The 18039-nt window shown below is 37.0% G+C and overlaps 3 protein-coding genes and 1 pseudogene across 3 annotated transcripts; 3 read left to right on the forward strand and 1 right to left on the reverse strand.

The window, feature by feature from the left end:
• Positions 1-310: 310 nt before the first annotated feature.
• LOC133848027 (uncharacterized) lies at positions 311-1533 on the forward strand. Its single transcript, XM_062283393.1, has 2 exons — positions 311-461; positions 529-1533. Exons 1-2 carry the CDS (start codon positions 405-407, stop codon positions 1492-1494), a joined length of 1023 nt encoding a protein of 340 aa, XP_062139377.1. The 5' UTR covers positions 311-404; the 3' UTR covers positions 1495-1533.
• A 3224-nt stretch (positions 1534-4757) lies between these two features.
• LOC133848919 (uncharacterized) lies at positions 4758-5662 on the forward strand. The gene is made up of 2 exons (XM_062284663.1): positions 4758-5007; positions 5067-5662. Exons 1-2 carry the CDS (start codon positions 4919-4921, stop codon positions 5449-5451), a joined length of 474 nt encoding a protein of 157 aa, XP_062140647.1. The 5' UTR covers positions 4758-4918; the 3' UTR covers positions 5452-5662.
• Positions 5663-12661: 6999 nt separating this feature from the next.
• LOC133848677 (RNA-binding protein 7-like) lies at positions 12662-13399 on the reverse strand. The gene has a single exon (XM_062284332.1). The coding sequence runs from the start codon at positions 13328-13330 to the stop codon at positions 12758-12760; it is 573 nt and encodes a 190-aa protein (XP_062140316.1). The 5' UTR covers positions 13331-13399; the 3' UTR covers positions 12662-12757.
• A 480-nt stretch (positions 13400-13879) lies between these two features.
• Positions 13880-14717, forward strand: LOC133848782 (uncharacterized; annotated as a pseudogene).
• Positions 14718-18039: the final 3322 nt, after the last annotated feature.

Genomic DNA, 18039 nt, shown 5'->3' on the forward strand with positions numbered 1-18039 from the left:
TCGCCGAAGTAGTTTAGTTTTAGTTTGCTACTAATATTATGGGCAGCACTTTTGACGCTTGCCGTTGAATGCAACCCTGCGGCAATATGCTTATGCTGTAGCCCTGTCACAGAATTTGAATCTACTTTTCTCTTTTAAACGCTGTGTCAATTGATGGTAGCAAAAATTTGCGCAAGTTTTTAATTAGAGCTGCATTAATTGATGTTTATATATTGTATATTTTCGTAGTTTTAGTTTCCTATTTAATTTGTGATTCATTTAACAATCGTATCAATGCAACCCTGAGAGTATACTTATTCTGCAACCCTGTCACAGAGCTTGCATCTTTTCTCTCTTTTTAAAGTTGTATCAATTGAAAGTGGCAAGATTTGCTCATCTGCAAAATTGTGTACAAACAATTGGCCATGGCAGCTGCTGATCCCGATTCCGATCCCGAAGTACATATACATTTGATATTTCAGGTTTGAGCATGTGTTTCACTTCACATTTCATCAATTGTTAATACGATTACTCCAAACTTTTGCGCAGCCTTATGGTCCGTATATTTGCGATGAGTCGCGTTGTGCTCAGGATCGTGCCGACAACATTGTGTCCATCATGATTGGCATCAGGGAAATCAAGTGCAAACTGGAAATCTTGCAGCGCACCACAAATTACTTTAAGAACGGCGTGCCCGGAATGGTTTTTTCGCTGCCCGAATGCTTTGTGAGTGTCGAGGCATTCCAATTGCTCTATCGTTGGATGGACCAGCCGAGTTATGTCTTTCCCCCCGAACTCCTGATGACCACGTATCGTTCGGCCAAACATCTGAGGATCAGTGCGTTGGTGCGTCAATTCGAGGAGCTCTTTTGCAATCCACGCTTGGCACGTGAGGAAATTGGTTTCTATATGTTTTGCGGCCTACACCTGTTGATGAGAGTGTCGTCAATGCCTTTGGACTTTCCCAAGATGTTGCGTATTAATCGCTATTTTCTGACCATGATCAGTACCAAGGAATATCTAACACTCTTGCCGCAAGTGCTGATGGGTGTCCTCAACTCGCCGATGATTTGTGTCAATTCGGAAATGGAGGTGTTAATCGCAATCATCATTTGGCTGTTTCATGACTACGATTCACGTTCCATCCACACCTTCAATATGCTGAGTTGTGTGCGCTTCGATTGCATTCCCAGTGAGGCGATCGTCGAGTTGCGTGAGCATCCATCGTTTCGCACATTGGCTGTGCTCTTTAATCGTCCCGAGTTCGAGATGTTCTTGCAGAAAGCACCGCCGTTGGGGCAGAACACACGCTTGTGTAATCGTCGCATTTGGATCTATGATAAACTCTGCAATTATCATCATGATGCCCATTGTCTGAGGCGTAATTTCATCACCTTCAACCAGATGATGAACTATAAGCACGCGTTGCGTCGAGCTCCCAAATTGCATTGGTGGCATCGCCTACAACTGGATCCTTATGTCCGCACCTGTCGCAATGAGCTTTGCAAGAAATAACTAAACTTCAGTTAATTATTCAATTTATTTCATTGATTCATTTATAAACTAACTAAATTCAGTTAATTATTCAATTGATTTCATTGATTCATTTTTCAATAACTTCGATAACTTGAATCACTTGAATTTTTGTAACAACCCATAACAACATAAAACACGATACTAATAAACATTTATTAACCTTTTAATTTGGATGTTAATGGATCACAATTTGGTACTTCAAATTTATCTGCAAGTTAAAGTGCATGTTACAAGTTGGCAATAACAAAAATTTGATCACTGTAGTTAATTTTAAAAATGATGTTAGATGCTAGAAGTGAATCTTTTAATATTGACAATATTTACAATTTCATTACTTTAGTAGAGTTTAAGAGAGCATCTAACATAGATGCTAGAAGTTAATCTTTTAATTTACACATCATCTTTGAAATTTCTCTTTAACAATTAGCTTTGACAACACTTGCTGCAAATTTATCTGCAAGTTGGAGGTTGGCAATATATAAAATTAGATCGCTTTAGATGATTTTAAGAGTCGTGTTAGATGCTAAGAATTAATCATTTAATTTATGTTACTCATCATTTACGAAATTTCTCTTTAACAATTAGCTTTGACAACCCTTCCTTCAAATTTATCTCCAAGTTGCAGGTTATGTTTGAGAGCACAGTTTTCTTTCTTATAATATTGTTTTCGTTTTTGTTTTATATTGTTATTTCGTTAGGTCGCACCGATCCCACATGCAGCTGCCACAATGTGAGCGGGCTTGCTTTAGGTGACAATACGGTATATTTTGTACTCTATGGTATATTTTGTCAATATACCAAATATAGCATCTTAATTGTTTTTGCTACAAATCTGGTATATTTTGCATTCTATGGTATATTTTGAATGCAGTATTATATCAATATACCAAATATAGCCTTTGGTATATTTCAGTATATTTGCGGTATATTATTTTCTTATATTTTAAAATTAACACCGCACTGTTGTACTCTATCATTATTTCAAATATACCCCTTGGTATGTTTTTTTTTTTAGTGTTTTTGCAGTATATTAATTTGGTATACTTTACCGCTCTGTTTTGCTTTGATTGACCATGGGTAGCGAGTATCTCTCAGTCGAGCACACTCGACTGTTGCTTTCTCTCTTGTTTGTTTGGCGTCTGTTATTTTTTTTTACGGACAGATATGGTAAGGGACGTTAGCGATAACGATTGCGATTGCTGGCAAAAGAGGTTGCGTTAGAATTTGGGGCATGCCGCTTTGATGTTTCGTATAACGATACAAATTTATATCCATTAGCCGGATGAGTGTAAGAGAAAGAGAGGGAGAGAGAGAGAGAAAGGCAGAGAGAAATATTTGTGCGCTAATTGGCATTTGGCATTTTGGCAAAGGACGCAGGTCAAGTTCGGGATTTCCTGCCCAATTTTGTAATTAATCATTTTCCGATTTGCCAATTGCAGATGGGCGCAAGTGGAAAGAATGTTGCCAGCGGGGACCTTGAGGGAAGGGGGAGGGTAGAGATTAGGGAGTTGTGTGGGCGGGGCTGTTCAAGTCGAACCATTGTTTGCCGGAGCATTTTCCGGAGCATTTCACGCGCCGTTAAAGTTTAATCGAAAAAGTATTTTTGTGGCCAATGAAAATTCCAATAACGAAATTCCAGCAACAACGAGCGAACAAAAACTTCTTTCTTTCTTTATGTTTTTTTTTTCTTTGCTTGTGTTTTTTTGTTATTTGAGGATTTTTTTTGTTGTTGCCTGGCAATCGAAAAGTTGTTTGGGGGCCGAGCACCTGGAGCATGGAAGCGTCTTTCTGCTGACCAAGTATGTTTTTTTGATGAAGTGCAGCCTGCAATTGACAGTTGAGTTCTTCACTCATAGCCGCTGCTGCTGCTTCTGGAAATTGTGGCTCAACTTTTGTGCTTCATTTGCGCGCGAAAACTTTGCATCTAAACGCGCAATTAAACCAAAAAAAATTTTAAATTCAAAACTTTGGATAGCTTGAACATCAACATCACGAATCTTAGAGAGGAAGAGAGACACGACACGACTTCGAGGACAACAGCTTGGCTCTAGCAACTTTGAATGTAACATCATATGCAGCTAATGCATACTTTTATTATTGTCTCCCGAAGAACCGCAAAACTTTGCTCATTCGACGGAACAAACAACAACATTGTCGCATAAAACATGTACACATAAAGTAAAAGTCTTAAGTAAAAACGTCGTGGCTCTCTCTCTAGCTCTCTAGATCATTAGAAAACTTCGCTCAGCAGTCGCTTTTCGTATTCATTACGCTGAGTTTGCAATTCGTCGTAATGTTTTCGCACAACTATTCTGTAAAGTTTTTAATATTTTAAACTATTCTGCTTTTTGTGTTTACAAACAAAATAGTAAATCTTAGTTATTAATCTCTTAACTTTCTCGACAATTTTTTGTACGGAATGTTCAAGTGTTCAAATTATTCGCAATACTTTAATATCATATTTATTTCTTAAGACTCACTCAGATGAATACTTTTTAGTATTGTAGTATTTTTACTGCATATTAGTTTGGTATATTTGGAACGTAATAATATTATTTAGTATTTTTGTGGTATATTCATTTGGTATATTTTGAATGTAGTACTAAAACAATATACCAAACATAGATTTCGGTATATTTTAGTATTATGCGGTATATTAGTTTGGTATATTTTGAATGCATCACTACATCAATATACCAAATACAGATTACGATATATTTTAGTATTTTTGCGGAACATTATTTTTGGTATATTTTGAATGTAGTGCTATATTAATATACCAAATATAGATAACGATATATTTTAGTATTTGCATGGTATATTAATTTGGTGTATTTTGAATGTAGTACTATAGTATATCAATATACCAAATATAGAGCATACTCGACTGTGGTTTTCTAACTTATTTTATTAAGATTCATTAATTTTATGTACTTGACTATTATATTTTTATTATTTTAATGCTCTCAATTTTAATATCTTGGTCTTTTTAAATGCGTGTTCTTTTTTTCATTTTACAGTTGCATCATTTTGGATTACCAGTTTCAAACCATCAAAAATATAACTTGTAAGTTGTTTCTAAGATCTTTATATTTATTTGCGTTTAGTGGCTTTTTTTTATGATTATTCACAAGTTAAAGCAATCGATTGTTGACTTAATCGTTATTTATTTCAAATCAAGTCAAGACTATATTTTCACTAATCTTGGTTGCTCTGAGTTCAGTTTTAAGTCGTAGACATTTGCTTGTCAGTATTTGTTGGGCATAATCTTCGAAAATCAACATTCACCAATGCGAACTCAAATTCTTAATTAGATTTCTGGCCAATTAAAATATTAAGTAGCCGAGGGCACAACAAATTGAAATTGAAAAAAATAGATAAGGAGACTTTTGCTATCAAAAGAATGAAGTCCGAAGTGCAACCTAAACAGCAAATGCAAGCCAAATTGAAGCCTGGCAGCGTGCTCAGCGCCATCGAGGATATACAACGCATGTGAGTTAAGTCTTGAAAGAGAGAAAGTCCGAGAATAGATTGTATTTCGATGAGCTCAGGTCGCCGGAGGATATTGTGCAGGAGTTTGATCGCATGGCGGATCAGACACGGCGACATTTCAGGGACGAGACTTTTATACCCTGCGTCAATGTGGCCGACGAGTTGATCCGTTGCCTGCGCCACAATAAAGAGCAATCGTGCATGTGCTTCAACGTGATGGACGAGTATCGACAATGTGTTGGCCTCGCCACTCAGGCCTATGTCGATCGCATGGCCGAGGACGATGAGCGTAGACTTCGCGCTGCCGATGAGTTGCCAGTGATGCCGCCACAATCGGTGCCATCGCCGCCTGCGACGATGACAAATCTGAAGCCAGCTGGCGTTCAGGAAATGGTGCGACGCAAACAACGCAGTTGGGTGAAGCCATGGACTTGGTTACGTTGACCCCACAAGGACATTATATAGTCTCAAAACTAAATCCAACCTCTAAAACATTCTCCCCACAATCTGAGACTCTCACACACACACATCTTCACAATCAAAATTGCAGGCTGCGCACCATTTGGTATTGTGGTGCTTGGCCCATTTGACTCTTGCCCCTTGGATAAATCGTTTTACTAATTAAACAGACGGCGTCTCGACGTCGCACATTGCACTTTTGCCTCTGCCTCTGTCGTAAAGCTGAGTAGTGAAGTAAAGTTTGTACCAAAATGTAGCAAATTTGAAATACCCTTTGGCACAGTTTGGCAGTATTATTAAATGTAAGCTTTCAAATTCTTAGTATTATTATTTTGCAGTCTTAGCCGAAGTCGAAATTTGCACTTAATTGAAGACTTAAATTGACGGTAAATTTTAATCAGAGTAAACAGACAGATAACAAAATTTGTTACCTATAGTAAGAAAATGTATCTGTGAAAAATTGCATTAATGCTAGGTGAATAATGAATATGATTAGAGGGATAGATTATAGAATATATATTCTTTGTAAGCTCTATCTCTTGAGCTGAGCGAATGATCAGTATTGAAGCCGATGGACAGACAGACGGACAATAATTATGGCTTACCTATAGTAAGAAAATGTATCTGCAACAAATTTAATTAAAGCTAGTCTCAAATTAATGGACAGATCGTAGAATATATACTTTATAAGCTCTAGATATTGAAAGGATAAAGTGATCAGCATTGAAGCCGATGGACAGACAGACGGAATCAGAAATCGCTATATTTGGAATATTGCTTACCTATAGTAAGACAATGTATCTGCAACAAATGTGATTAAACTTAGTAAGCTCTACCTTTTGATCTGGGTGAGTGATTCGCATTGAAACAGATGGACAGATAGACAGACGGAATTGAGAGTCATCGCTATTTTATGATAGGAGGATCGTTAGGGCTTACCAATAGCATGAAAATGTATCTGTGACAAATTTAATGAAAGTTAGGTGAGTTAAGTTATATGATAATTTTATTTTATACCAAATAAATAGATGAACAGATTGTAGAATATATTCTTCGTAAGCACCATTTTATGATCTAAGCGAATGATCATTATTGAAGCAGATGGACAGACAGACAGACGGAACTGGGAATTTATATAATTTAGCTTACACATTGCAGCACACAGAATTAGAATACTCTTTGGCGTGGGTGCCAAAAAAAAGTGTGCTAAATATTTGTGCAGCACTCGGGCAAGTTGCATGCCTCACAGCATCTGCCCCGCGAGCAGTTTTTGTTGTTTTTGTTGAAGGAAGCCAAGCCAAAAAGTGGTCAAGGGAGGTCGAAGAGTGCCAGAGTTGCCTCCTCTCTCTTTCTCTCTCTGTCTCTCTGTCTCTTTTCATTCATTTGAATGTCTACATCATGTGGCAGCTGCTGTGCGAATGCAAGGACCAGAATATGCATCCTTGTTCGTCCTGCCTGGCGGCGTTGCAATTTGCAATAAAAGTAAATCTACTGCAGCTGCAGCTAACGCAACTGAATGCTGCTTCTGCTTTTGCTTTTGCTGCTGCAGCAGCAGCTGCAGGCTGATACATACACCAAACCAAGCCGACCAGCTCTGCTCCTTCAACTCCATTCCTCCCCCCTCTCTCTCTCTTTCCCTCTCTCACTCACCCTCTCGTTATCTATCATGTGTGTGCGGTTTCAGGTTGAAAGCCTTTCGGCCACGGTAAGCAAACATTAGAATTTATTAAATCCAGCTCAGTCCTCACAGAAAACTTTTCCAAAAAAAACGAAACGAAAACCAAAAAAAAAAAACAAAAAATTGTGACAGCTGCTGGGGTGGTCCTCAGATACCCTGGATAAATTTATTAGCTATGCTTATCGCTCGCCAAATATCTTTGATTTAGTTTGGTCGAACTTTTCTATTGCTGACCATGTTTACAGAAATGCGCATTAAGAAGCAAGCACAGCTGGAAAACACCCTGTATTAAAATGTTTTGTTAGCATAGCGTACTTTTATTGGTCTAATATAAATTCATTCAGTCAGAAATATACATTTTTAGCCATATATTTATACTGTGTAATATCGTTGTCCAGTTGAAACTCTCTAGAATTTTTTGTTCAGTTCTGCAGAACTCCGAAAATTGTTTCATTTAGTAATTTGCACTATAACAATTTCTAACTGAGAGAAATCTTTACATCGATTTTTACAACTATTTTTTTTTTTAATTTTGCCTTTTTCCATTTTTTGTATATTTAAATTGTTGTTGATTTTTAATAATTTTTATTTTAAACAAGTTGACTTATTTTACATTTTTGTTGATTTTTACTTGTTTACTTCGAAAAATTTGATCACTTTTCAATTTTTTTATATTGCAAATTTTGCCCGAGCTTTTTCAATATTAAAATGTTATTCAATTTTTAAATTTTTTTAATTGAAATTTTCAAATAAAATTTTCTTGTCGATTTTTACAACTTTTCTATTTTGATAAACTTGACCGTTTTTCTATTTAAGTAATATTCAATTTTTTGTTGATTTTGACATTTTTATATTTTATTTAATATTACAATGTTTGGCGATTTTGAAATGTTTAAACGATTTTCAATTTTTTTGCAAGTAAATACATGTAATTTTCATCGCTTTAATTTCGTACATTTGTCTGCACATAACAACCTGCTTTCGAGGCTCAAAGTTTACAGGGTATTGTGAGAAAAATTATTGCATATAAAGCTCACCTGGCTAGCGAGCAAGAGAGAGAGAGAGAGAGAGAAAGCGAGATGGAGGGTGAGGGAGAGGGAAGTCCCAGACAGAGAGGTAAGCTGTAAATGTTGGACAAAGGGGGAGCAATAAACTTTTGGGTGCCGCTGTCCGTCTCTCTGTGTGTGTGTGTGTGTGTGTGTGAGAGTGTGCCACGCCCACAGCTATACGCACTCCCTAGTCAGCTAGAGATTTGTATTATCTTTTCATACATATCTACAACCAGACAAACACACGTATATACATATGCATATACCAATAATCCAACATTGCTTTTAGCATTCTCCGCCCATTCCCAAAAAATGTACTAAAAAAGTAGCAAAAAATAAGTAGGAAGCGGGGAAAGGGGAAAGCAGAAAGGGGGGGCGCAAGGTAAATGCCTGCGAGGAGCTAAAAGAGTTTTTCCGACCAAAGCCAACACAACGCAGAAAAACAAAAGCAACAACAAAATGCAAAAACAGAAACAAAAACAAAAACATCCTGACCCATCTCATACACTGACTGACCGATGCCGAAGCATATCGCAGATAGATATGAAAATATCTCAAGATATGCGAAATGAAAATGGTATGATGGCTATTGAACAATGAACAAAAACTCTTGAGGTATGAGAGAGATGAACTCAACAGATGCAAAAGAGAATTTGCTAAGATAATTATTTAAAGTTGATTTTCAAAGTGTTTTAGTTGAGACAAAATGAATTGAGTGGAAAGGATATTTAAGGTATTATATTTATTTCTGACAGAGAGTGAGAGAGGTTTTATTTAATTCTTATTACAAATATTGTACTAAGCAAGTTTCTTTAATTACTTAAATAATCGAAAAGCAAAGATTTATCACACAAATGTATTTTTATTCTAATTATATCTTTAAATTAGGAGTATAAAGATTAAAGATAAAGTGACAGAAATGCTTTAATTTAATTCTTTTTCGTAATAAACAAGTTACTTTATTACTTTAAAAATCTAAGGTTTCTTCATTACAATTAATATCTGGAAGTTTAAATCCTTTATTTTGTTCATATTTCGAAAAATCGATTTCACATTTTCAGTGTTTGCGCAATACTGACGAAAGTGAAATTGGGAAATGCATTCAAATATATTTCTTTTGCCATAAATTGCAATTGTTAAAGCAAATATTGTGTGACCATTGTTTGGACTAAAAACTTGTAACAAATATTTTTGAGTTCTCATTCTCGTTCTCGTTTAATCTTCATCTATAAATTTATGAGAATTTTTGCATATTTTTCTCCTTTCATTTGGCAATCGATCGAAGCATGCAGTCCAAGAGCATTCTCCACATAAGTTTAGGCTTGTTTGTTGTGCTGCCAACTAATATCTTTCATCTCTAATCCCTAATGCTCTATCATTGCTCACCGGCTTTCAAGCTGTTTTTTTCGGGCATCTTTTTGCCGCGGGATTTTCGCAGAAGAGTGCAAAAAGGGCACAAAAAACTGGAAGCCGACATTGACTTAATAAAAACGAAAAGACGAGGAAGAAAAATAAACGGGGGAAGAGGCAACAACTTAAGCAGAAGTAGCAACAACAACAACAGCGGCAGCAGCAACAAATCACAGTGTACTCAACTACGCCAACCTGTACGCTTCACGCCCCTCCGCCTCCCTCCCCTTATAACCGTCTGCCCCTTTCCCTAGAATTTCGATTCGCCCACGACAGACGTCCCAGCTGCTTGAACCCTTGAGTTTATGCTCGTTTAGCTGTTTCTTTTTATACTCGCTACCCAAAGTGTAGAAGGGTATTATAGCATTGTGGCGGCAGCAAATGTATGTAACAAGCAGATCCTATAAAGTATAAATATATATTCTTGATCAGCCGAGACGATATCGCCATGTCCGTCTGTCTGTCTGTCCGTTCGTATGAACATCGAAATCTCAGAGATTATGAAAGATAAAAAAAGAGAGTCTCGATTTTTGGTACATAATAATAAGTATAGACTTTATTGCTGAAAATTTGGCGATCGGATGAAAATTATAGAACTCATATAAGAAATATTTTTGTATGGGAAAAACCGACTACTTAATATACTAAGGATCTAAGTTCCTTTTACTGCCAATCTGGTATATTTTTCATTCTATGCTATGTAGAATTTAGTATTTTTGTGAGTATTTTGCACCATATGGTATATTTTCAATGTTGTACTATATCAATATACCAAATACAATGGATGGTATATTTTCAGTATTTTTGAAGTATATTATTTTGGTATATTTTAAGAATAATCCCGCACCCTTATTTCCAATTGGTAGCGGATATCTCACAGTCGAGCACACTCGATTGTAGATTTCTTACTTGTTTTCATACGTTCGGTGCTCAGTTTTTCCCGTGATACCCTCTAAATATAAATATAGCTGCAAGTGGGTGGTTTATATTCTGACAGCTTTTGTAATAGACAGGATGAAAAGATGGATGAAATGAGTGACATTATTATTATGCTTTAAGCGTTTATTACAAATAAATTCATATCAAGCGATAAATTTACTAGCGTTGGCTGCTTTTGACATTTGATTATAGTTCACAGTTTAAAGGTTAAGCAATTAAAAATATAAAATATAACAGGATCACAAAGATTTTATTTCGCATTTTAAATGGAATTGCAATGAATGTGAATACAAAAATATTTATTGCAATTCCATTTAAATATATTTAAGCCCAATAATTTGTGATCATATTTCTACAGTTTCTACAGTTTCTATAAATTTCAAATTTTCATAAGAATGTTGATATAGTATATTTATTTTTAGGGTGTTTGCAAGTTTCACACACATTTATTTTTAATGCAGCCTTACTTGTTTACATTATTTTTGCCGAAAGGGCAAAGAAGTGTTGCGCATCCTTTTTTTCCTTTCTTATTTTTTGTTCATGTTGTTAGCCGCCGAAACATCGTGGCATAAAGATTATTATGAAAGTATTTTGCTAAGCTTCTCGTTCTCGTACTCGTTGTTGTTGTTGTTGGTGTGTTCTCTCGCTCGTGTTCTTGCACTTGCAGTGGAATCTGTTCCCTGATGTAAACCGAATGGGATGGGATGGAAAAGTGCGACGACGTAAGACAGGAAACTGTTCCATGTATGTATGTACATACGTTAGTATCTGGGTGTATCCATCTCTGTCATGCCATTTGGCTGGGCACTCTTGAGGGCTTAAGTGTGCATGCATTACGGCATCTACAGCTACAAATATGTATTCACTCCTCTCCACTCTCCACTCTCTTTATAACTACTTGTGATGCTGCTGCTCAAGCTCAAGCTCAAGCTGAAGCACATCTTGTGAGCGAGTATGTGTGTGTGTGTGTGTGTGGCATCCATCTAGGGATAATTTATTAGCGCACTGCTTTTAAATTTGATCTCGACTCTGCTACGTGGCAGCTGGCTTGGCTTGTGGCCAATGCAACCCATTCCTATTCCAATTCCCACTCCAATTCCAATTCCAATTAAAAGCAACTTTGGCAACAGATTGCAGTCTAGACCTGGAATCAAGCAATTTATATTCATAAGTAGCATTGTTCTCATAATTGTGTAATATTAAAATTACAAAAAAAGGCACACATTACATGACACGTATCTTTATTATTTATTTATTAAGGTTAGATATAATTATAATTAACACTAAAGCTCTGGCATTCGGCTATCTTTATTAAATAATATCAATTGTGAAATGTTTGAATAAAGAAACTAATTCAGAGGTTTAAAAAATATATTTATAGCACCGCAAAAATCTATTGACTTATCAGAGCAAACATCGTAATGAATTAGTTAAAAAGCTAGAGTCAAGTGTGCTCGATTGTGACATACCCGCTACCCATTTTGAATAGGAGCAAAACAGTTTCTCTGCACGACAGATAACAGGGTCCCAACTGGACCAACATACATTTGACTGCGAAAGTACAGCACACTCGATTAAAACAAAAGTCAAAGAAGCAGGTAACTAAAATGTCGCAGATGGAATTCCTTTCCCGCCGAATATGATACGTTTTGAAAAGTCACGCGGTGCACTGATAAACACATTCGATCAATTGGATTGCATCAAGTGGGAGATTAACATGACTAGTCTGAGATCCATTGTACGCTTAATCCGCTATCACTCCGACTTTTTGGATACTCATATGCACATGACATGCATTCAGCTGACGCGATCTGTTCGAAACTTACGTTCACAAGTAGCTTGGGCATCATGTCAAGCAGCCACTGCAGTGCACTGAGCTGTTTACTTTAAAGTCCAAGTCGCTTGAGGTTGAGTGTGATGATTTAGTCTAATCGCTTCTTGCGTGCAGATGCCACACGTGCCTTGGAGTCGATGGTCGATCACTTGCAACCGACAAAAGTCGCTCAATATACTAATTTATATGCAGGCAATGCCTTCAATCGCAATCATTTCTCTAACTCTGCTTAATTGTGTGTAAAAAGATGAATAACAAATATTGTGTAGTCAAAATGTTGTGAAATAAATGTTATTTTATTTGTATACATTCTTTGATAACTATCCTAATCCTCAAAGCAATCTTTTCTTGCCATGACTATAGCGTCGATCAGATCTTCGATTACCTCCACTGCTGCGAATGTTGTTGATGCATTCTACGTCGATTGCTCTCATCGGATTGTCGCCTTATATCATCTCTATTAAATTTGTTTTTGTTATCATGCCGACTCGGACCGACATGATCATTTGTGGCATTGCCGGAGGACCCTTGTCGTGGGCGATGCTGCCTAATTGAGACCTTCTTTTGGAACAGCTCCAATCCTTGGTATAGCTTTACTGCATACGGCACTGCACTTCTGTGCTGATATGTAACAAAACCAAAATTCCGTTGTCGTCCCGTATTATCCAAAGGAATACGTGCGCTTTCAATGGGGCCAGCTTGTAGAAATACTTCATACAGAATCTCTTCTGTAACGCGCTCGTCCAAATTATTGCAGAACAAGGTGCGCATTTGCTCATCATCCTCATCATCGTCATATTCCTCACTGAATGCTTGGAATTGTGGCCGAGCTTGCGGCCCGTATCCAAAGTAAGCGCCATTCGCATTCGGCAATGTTGCATAGACATTTCTAAAAGCGTTGCACATTTGCTGTTGTTCAGCAGAATATTGCATAGGCTTCGAAAAGTTATCCATTGCTTAATAGTTTGATTTAATTAACTAAACTATGAACTTAGATTGTTTAGCGTAGCTTTTTTTTTAATCGATAAATTCAAATGCAGTTCTGTGCAAGGCTGCCAACTCGTGCATGTCAATGTGACCACATTTTCAAAAATTCAAATCAAATTTATCGAAACCAATAAATGTATTTATTAATTAAAAGCATAGTTTGTTAATATATTTATATATTGATTATACGAACAACCATCTCAAATTAGCCAAATTACAGATATTAATGGGAACTTTCGATTCGCGAATGCAGGGTACAAAGTAATCGATATTATTCGTTAGACGATAACATTGATTGTTGTTGTTGATGCCTCTGTTCTGAAATTGTTCGAGTTATTTCACAATGCTAGTAATCAACACCAGACGATTCAAATCAAAAGTACCTTGTGTTTATTCGAAGTACGATTGCTGAATGAATGAATATAACCAAAAATGAAAATAGTAGTTCTACAATTCTGTTTATCAGTTGCGTTGAGCAAATTTTTTTGTTTTTGCGAGAGCCAGTCATGATGCATAATGCGCACACACGGCAGCAAGTGGGTGATCAAATTTTTATTATCAGCAGACGTATGTAAAAGCATACATACCATGTACATATGTATGCTTTACAAACACTACTGAAATGAGCTGAGTACTGAGCCTAGGCTAGAAAAGAAATTGCAGCCCACTATAACAATTTCAATCATTTGTCGTGAATAAGCGGAATAACATATCACAGCTCGCAGAAATGGCTGAGGTCCCGAAAATCATCGATTTACATAACATTGTTGAAGCTTATAACAAAACCTGGCGATAATTATAACAGTATCGTGCTGACCATAAATTTAAAAATAAAGCAAACTAATGCTGAAATTCAGGATTCCCCGTTGATAGCGAAATTGCCCCCTCTCACCAGTGATTTGAATTGGCAGATCTTCCAGCCAGAATCCCTGAAAATTCAGTTTACAAGTATTTGTCTCCAGAGCTTGAGAAGCTTCAACTAGAGGCTGGTGTACTGCCTACTGATGCATTCGATGGGTTACTTTCTGCGTTACTATGGCTCCCGCATCTCACTTAATCCGGATACCCCCAAGGTCGATCGAGATGCAGTTTTAGTACAAAAAAATGTCACTAAAAGTGGTTACAGACCTGGTAATAGGCATAAGCCGTATGATCTTGAGCATACAGTCCTTATTTTGCATTATCTGGCCTTATTTACAATATCATGCTTTGCCACTGGCATTGCGTATAAAAAAAACCAAAAGTATATGATCATTTTGTGCGGCAGTATTTCAAAAAATGTAACATGAACGACAATATGGAAGCAGATCTAAACGAAGAAGCTTTAGCAGTCATTAAACTGTTTCATAAATAACTTACACATTTTTTATCTGGTTCGAATCAAATTTCCAGGATTCCTTAATACTGTAGTTGTTATTATAAGTACATTACAAGTGCTGTTGAAAATAACTTTTATCTCTAGTTCTTATAGTCTCTGAGATGACAGACGGATATCAAGAATATATATAATTTATGGGGTCGGACATGACTCCTTCTGCCCTTTGGGTAGCGTGTCTAATAATATTAATTATAAACAGTTTGAATAAAGAAACAAATTGAGTGTTCAGTGTTTAAATGTATACTTATAACGCCTCAAATATCTATCGAATTATCAATTGTGGCAGCCACAACACGCATAATGTGCAACACAGAAAGCAGAGCAAACATCGTAATGAAAAAGTTGCCTACAATTCGTGATGGATATCAAAAACATATCTCTTAATGCATTCCACCAGGGCGAGAAGTTAATTTATGCCAAACAGTTTGGCTGCATGCCCGTCGTTGCTTTTGCCTCGGCTGTGTTAAGGGGGGAATTTTGTGGGAGGGGGGAAGAGACCCTTTTTTCGGGTTTGTGGGTTTTCAGTATTCCCTTGCAGCACTCAGTCAAATTTCATATGGTTGTTGTTGTTGTTCTTGCTGTGTGTTTTTCTCGTTTTACATTTTCTTTTTTTTTTTTTTTTGAGTTTTTTTTGGTGCCGTCGCTGAATTTGGCATATGGCAAACCATTGTAGAACAAGCAGCTTCGGGAGCCAACAAAAAATACCCTATTGTGTGGTTGGAAAATGGGTACTTTGCTTTGCAGTGGCAGCTGTTAGTAAGGTAGATTTTAAGTTTGTTTAAATAAGAAATTTAAAATAGCACCAATTTTTATTTCTATTCATTTATCTTTGTCATATAATCCTTGTAATAAATATTTCCAAAATCCTTGGAATTTGTCGAAAAAATCAAACACTAAAACAATTTGAAAAATAAGTAAACGTTATTCTTAAAGCTCTTATAAAAATAAGAGATATTTTGAAAGTTACAAAATATTTGTCATTGAAAATACGTAGAATATAGAAAAGGATTAGGAATCAAATGAGATCTGGCTTCAGTCTGATGCATTATTCTATGACAACACTTGAGGAGAATTCTTCAGTCGTATGTGCTTTTCAGTCTTTAAAACAGTGATAACACTTTCAATTCCTAATTTATACTTACAAGCTATTAAAATCAGATCAAGCTTCAGTCTGATTCACTCTTCTAAGAGAACACATTAGGAGAATACTTTGGGATAACTCTTTAAGAGCACTTTTCAGACTCTTCTCGCAGTGATAACTTTTCCAATTCCTAATTTACTCTTAGGCATTTGAATTGTATCTCATTCAATTTACTTTTGCCCTTCATTATGTTTAACCATAACTTGTGGTTTATCTATATTTAACACTTCTGTGAAATCTGAGCCACTTTTAGTCACCTTTGTGTGTGAATATTTTGTTCAAGTGTGTCTCTAAGTTCCATCTCCCCTCATTAAACTTAGAGTATTGGTTGCGTCGAGCACGACGGTCGGGTCGTTGTTATCTAACTGGCATTCATTTTGTTGTTTTTTGATGAAGTGAAATGAAATAATGCAAAGCTGTTGCATAAGTGCATTTGTCTGTTATCCTGGCGAGCATTTGTTTCACGCCAATGCCAACAACACCGCGAAGGACGAAGGACGAAGGACGACGTTGACTCTCTCTGACTCTCTGTGCACAGTGCAGCACTTGTTTTCAACGGAATCAATTTAGCGTAAGAAGTTTTTCATTTTTTTTTTTCGTTTTTGTGTGCTCTGTTTTTCTGATGCTCGCTCGCAGCGCCAGTTGGCTTGTCATGTGCAGGAAGCCGACTCAGCCTAGGCGGCAGCAGCAGCAACAGCAGGAACAGCAGCAGCTGAAGCAGATTCAGGAGCTCAAGGACCTGAGGACTTTTTGGACTTGAAGTTGGCTTTCGGGTTTTCCGGGGGTTTTGTTCGGTTTTGGTTTTTCGGTTGGGTTTTGCGTTTTAGGTTTTGCTTTTGCTCTCTCTGTTTTTGGCTCTTTGTTTTGTCGGGCATGTGGCGCAATTATGCCAGGACTCGCAACTTGACTTGACTCCTGTTACCACCGACTGGTTGACTGACTGCCTGCCAGCCTGCCTGCCTACCTCTCGCTCACTCTCTGCAGCTCTTTCAGCAGCTCGCTCTATTAATCAAAAGTTATGCAAAAAGCCAGCGAACTGCTGTTACTGCCACACGACTCCTTTGCTTCCTGCTCCTGTTACAACTAAGGTTGTTGTTCTCGTTGTTGTTGTTTGCAATTTAACTTTGCTAGCAGCTTTACATGAGTTGAAGTTGTCGTGCCATACTTATAAGTGCGTCAGCCACAGCCACAGCAAGAGCAAGAGCAAGAGAAGCGAGATATAATATTTTATGAAAGCACCCCAGTTCAACCATTTGCCCATTTCGCTCCCTCCCCTTCAGCTCCGATTTCGCAGCTATAAATAAATAAAGCAGCCAAACACAATCAAAAACCAATGAAGCAAAACAGCAGCAACCGCAAATGACACGAGTAACAAACAACAAACACACACACAGACACACACAACTAGAATGGACGCTGAGCTCAGCAGCCTTATCAGCCTTCATCCTCTTCATCATCATCGTCTTTACGTCTATCTCTATCATCATCATCGTCATTATCCTGGCTAGCTAGCTGCCTGCCTGGCTGGCTAGCGTTACGGTCAATGGCTTCTGTAATCCTTTGCGCTACTCGTTCACTTTGTTTGTTCACCGTCTCAGATCGAAAGAAATAACTAAAACGACCCATCACACACACACACACACACACTTTGACTTGCGACTTGCGAAGAAGCAGAAACACACACACACAGTTTAAATCCTCGACTCGTTGTGTCAAGTCTCATCCATTTGTCAGCTTAATTTCCATGGCAATTGATGACAGACAGCGCAACTATTTTATTTGCTAGTGCAAGCGGCTTATATTCTATTATATTGCCAGACTACTTTAGGTCTGAGAATTTACTTATAATTGTTTTTTTTAGCAATAGTTGATTTGCTTGAATATTGGTATTTTTGAATGTCGATATACCGTTTATAACTTTCAGTATTTTTGCACTTTTCAGTATTCAATGCTCTTTTTGATTGTTGATATACCAAATAAAGCTTTCGGTATATGTCAGTATATTTTTGCACTGTTCAGTATTCAATGCTCTTTTTGAATGTCAATATACCAAATATAGCTTTCGGTATATGTAAATATTTTTGTACTATTCACTACTCAATGCTATTTTTGTATGTCGATATACCAAATGTAGCTTTCGGTATATGTCAGCATATT

This window comes from Drosophila sulfurigaster, chromosome X (assembly GCF_023558435.1).
Source record: "Drosophila sulfurigaster albostrigata strain 15112-1811.04 chromosome X, ASM2355843v2, whole genome shotgun sequence".
NCBI classification, from domain to species: domain Eukaryota; kingdom Metazoa; phylum Arthropoda; class Insecta; order Diptera; family Drosophilidae; genus Drosophila; species Drosophila sulfurigaster.

What these genes read in the sequence shown, in the direction of transcription:
- LOC133848027 (XM_062283393.1), top strand. Translation starts at nt 405, where the DNA reads ATGGCAGCTGCTGATCCCGATTCCGATCCCGAAGTACATATACATTTG. An exon ending in ATATACATTTGATATTTCAG is followed by an intron (nt 462 to 528) that starts GTTTGAGCATGT and finishes ACTTTTGCGCAG; the next exon opens with CCTTATGGTCCGTATATTTG.
- LOC133848919 (XM_062284663.1), top strand. Translation starts at nt 4,919, where the DNA reads ATGAAGTCCGAAGTGCAACCTAAACAGCAAATGCAAGCCAAATTGAAG. An exon ending in ATCGAGGATATACAACGCAT is followed by an intron (nt 5,008 to 5,066) that starts GTGAGTTAAGTC and finishes CGATGAGCTCAG; the next exon opens with GTCGCCGGAGGATATTGTGC.
- LOC133848677 (XM_062284332.1), bottom strand. Translation starts at nt 13,330, where the DNA reads ATGGATAACTTTTCGAAGCCTATGCAATATTCTGCTGAACAACAGCAA.